The sequence below is a fragment of the Balaenoptera borealis genome, assembly GCF_965194805.1.
Source record: "Balaenoptera borealis genome assembly, chromosome: 19".
In the NCBI taxonomy this organism is placed as follows: Eukaryota; Metazoa; Chordata; class Mammalia; order Artiodactyla; family Balaenopteridae; genus Balaenoptera; species Balaenoptera borealis.
Genome location: NC_138878.1, coordinates 56,132,550 through 56,136,197, shown reverse-complemented (window position 1 = coordinate 56,136,197; position 3,648 = coordinate 56,132,550). Strand labels below are relative to the sequence as shown.

At 43.6% G+C, this 3,648-nt stretch overlaps 1 protein-coding gene across 1 annotated transcript; it reads left to right on the top strand.

Annotated features, from left to right (window-relative positions):
* The first annotated feature begins 1,283 nt into the window (after positions 1-1,283).
* Positions 1,284-3,267, top strand: LOC309616315 (EP300-interacting inhibitor of differentiation 2). Its single transcript, XM_082366784.1, has one exon. It carries the CDS (start codon positions 2,469-2,471, stop codon positions 3,078-3,080), a length of 612 nt encoding a protein of 203 aa, XP_082222910.1. The 5' UTR covers positions 1,284-2,468; the 3' UTR covers positions 3,081-3,267.
* The last annotated feature ends 381 nt before the right edge of the window (positions 3,268-3,648 follow it).

Genomic DNA, 3,648 nt, shown 5'->3' with positions numbered 1-3,648 from the left:
TCACCTCCTCTCTTAAAATGTTAATTGTATGACCATGGGTTTAAATTCTCTATTTTTTCCTGTAAAAATATACCAGCGTGGAGCCCCTGATATCAACTCCCTTAATTGTTTAGTCTGCATCATGACTAAAACTGTCCTCAAATGATTCTGAAATGCTGGCAGTGAGTCAGAAACAAGGATGCTACAAGCCGCTACACAGGAACAGTCTTGGGAGCAATAGCTAACCTGGAATCTATCTTAAATTTTTGCTTTCATCTCCCCACATGAGCACTTCTGTTTAATACACCATAATTTTCTCTAGAGTTATTCTTATCCCTGGATAATGGGAGGGCCTTTCAGCTTCAGCTGGAAGGTGATTTGGGGCCTCAAAAGGCAGGACAGATATCTGCCTCCATAGTATTATAGCAAATTACTGCAATTTCTAGTTCCCCCTCTAGTAATATATGTTATTATATGTCTGGGGATTCTTCTATTAAATATTTGTGATTTTCCAGGCAGCCTGAGGGTGGCAGCAATGGATCTTTGGTCTCCAGACTAGCCTGGGAGCTGTCTTAAAGGAGTCACACACTTAGTCATTGCCCAGATGCTGGGGTGAAGCTGTGTTTGAAGCAGCACATAGGCTGGATGTTGTGTTTTATAAATGTGGTGCTTGGACCAGGAAAATAAAAATGCAACCTCGGGGCTTCCCTGGTGGTGCAGTGGTTAAGAATCCACCTGCCAGTGCAGGGGACACGGGTTTGAGCCCTGGTCCAAGCCCTGGTCCGGGAAGATCCCACATGCCGTGGAGCAACTAAGCCTGTGCGCCACAGTTACTGAGCGTGCGCTCTAGAGCCCGTGAGCCACAACTACTGAAGACCGCACGCCTAGAGCCCGTGCTCCGCAACAAGAGAAGCCACCACAATGAGAAGCCCGCGCACCACAACGAAGAGTAGCCCCCACTCGCCGCAACTAGAGAAAGCCTGTGTGCAGCAACGAAGCCCCAATTCAGCCAAAAATAAATAAATAAATAAATTTATTTAAAAAAGAAAATGTAACCTTATGATCTGTAGGTGAGATCTAATGCCTCAAAATAGCTACTCCTGACAGGGCAGAGAACGAGTCACTAAACTTATTTACTGATGCCCATGAATCATGGCACCACCATGGGGGTCATCACTAGCAAAATCAAAGGCAGAATTTCCTTATATGATGTTTCTCACGTTAATTAGAATAAAGAAAAAGTAATTGGAGAGTCAGTATTTAAGATGAATGTTGTAATATTATGGGACACATAAAAATAATGGTAATGGATATGTAAATATCAAGAAAATTAAGTCACCTAGAGGGGTGGGATAGGGAGGGTGAAGGGAGAAGCAAGAGGGAGGAGGTATGGGGATATATGTATATGTATAGCTGATTCACTTTGTTATAAAGCAGAAACTAACACATCATTGTAAAGCAATTATACTCCAATAAAGATGTTTAAAACAAAAAAGAAAATGAAGTATTTATAACCACAGTGAAAATCATAAGTGAATCTCATAAAAATAATGTGCGAAAGAAACGAGACACAAGAGTATGTAAAATTCAAAAAAGCAAGCAAAATTAAACTACAGTATCAGAATGCACCCCTAGGTAGTAAAACATAAAGAAAAGCAAAGAAGTGATTACCATACATATCAGTATAGTAGTTACCTCTGGGTAGAAAGGAGACAATAGGGATACGAAGGGGGAAAGGATTCTGGAATACTAGAAATATTCAATCCTTGACCCAAGTGGTGGTTACATGGACGTTCACTTTGTGATAAATCATTCAGCCGTATATTTATATTTTGTATATTTTTTCCTGCATGTTATATTGTACGAAAAAGATTTAGAAAAAAAAAATGTCCAAGAATAGCCAAAGCAATTTTTTTAAATCAAAGGGAACGTTATTACAAAGTTTTAGTAATTAAGAGGATTGGTATGGGTGAAGATAGGCAAATGAATAAATGGAAAAGAATAAAGAACCACACCCTACCTCCAAAATAACCCATGAATCTAAACTATCTGGGTATATAATAGAGGTGGCATTATAATCACTAGAGAACAAGAAACTTAGGAAGAGGCATCCTAGGATGTAATCTTGGGAAAGCCAACAGGAAGCGATCTTGTGAGACTTTCCTTGTAAACATTAAACTGGTTGAAATGTAAAGCAAGGCTCGACTCCGCCCTTAGACATTCTGGGTAACAGGGGAAGGTTTCAGGTGTGTTTGTTGGCTCTTCCGGCCGCTAGGTGGCACCTGGAAGATCGCGGGCGCTTGGGGATGACTCATGCGCAGTGCTCTTAGGTTCAGCCGCAGACCCTACGCTCGTGCACGTGGGTTTGCCCACAGCGTTGACCCGTGTGCACAGCGCTCACGCACGCGCATTTACGTGCACACCGCTAATCGCGCTGTACCGTTATTCCAGCTTTTCTGAGAGCGGCCGAGCTGACCCCGCGGTCCGGGATGTCCGAGCTGCCCGCAGACAGCAGTGTCCCACCGACGGGCGCGGCGAATGACAACGGCGACGTCCCGCAGGCGGAGGTAGGCGGCGGGAGGCGGGAGCCGGCCCCAGCGCAGCCTGTGGAGGCCAGGGACCGTCCGATGGCGGCGGCCAGGGAAGGTCCAGTGGCGGATGCCAGGGAAGGTCCGACGGCGGCGGCCAGGGAAGCCCGGATTGCAGAGGTTGCCCGATTGTTGGCGGAGCCAGCTGAGGAAGAGGGTCCTGAGGGCAGACGCCGGTCCAGGCCCGGGAACAGCCCAGGCCTGGCTGCGTTGCCGTATCTCCGCCTCCGTCACCCACTTGGCGTTTTAGGAATTAATTACCAGCAGTTCCTCCGCCACTATCTGGAACACTACCCGATTGCTCCCGGCAGAATTCAGGAGCTTGAAGGACGCCGCAGGAGATTTGTGGAAGCCTGCAGAGCAAGGGAAGCAGCGTTTGATGCCGAATATCAGCGGAATCCTCAGAGGATGGATTTTGATATTTTAACATTTAGTATAACTCTGACTGCATCTGAAATTATCAATCCTCTGATAGAAGAACTTGGTTGTGATAAGTTTATCGGTAGAGAATAGTTTAGTGATGAAACTACTTCAAGAACCTCTGCGTTCAATACAGTCGTACCAATCCTGTAACTTGATTTCAAAAAGTCAAAGTATTTGAGAATAAGGCAAGGCACAGTTGAAAAAGAAAAGGAAGCTTATCAAGAAAAACCATCAGAAAAGAAATAGAAAAAAATAAAAACCGTTATGACTCCTCTAACGTCCTTTGAGTTTGTGATTGATCCAGATTCTTTTCCCTGCATTGTGGAAATGTCTTTTAAAATTGCTTCACTAAAGTGAAGAATGGTTTTATATAATTGAGACTTGATGAAGAAGAATTGCCAATAGAGCCCATAGTGTAAGATTGATTTTGTGTTTTCTGAGGCATTTCAAATGAAAGGCAAAGTAAATACTGTATACATTACATGATAAATTATGTATTCAAGACTATCGGAAATTTCTGGATTTTTTCTTTCAATTTTTAATACTTTTTTGGTAAATAATCTATTTATAAGCCCCCAAAATATAAAGTGTGCAATGAAAAGTCTTCTATCCCTTTCCCCCCGCCCACCCAGTACCTACGACAATTCCCATCTGTAAC

Coding starts and splice junctions, on each gene's coding strand:
- LOC309616315 (XM_082366784.1), top strand. CDS start 2,469: ATGTCCGAGCTGCCCGCAGACAGCAGTGTCCCACCGACGGGCGCGGCG.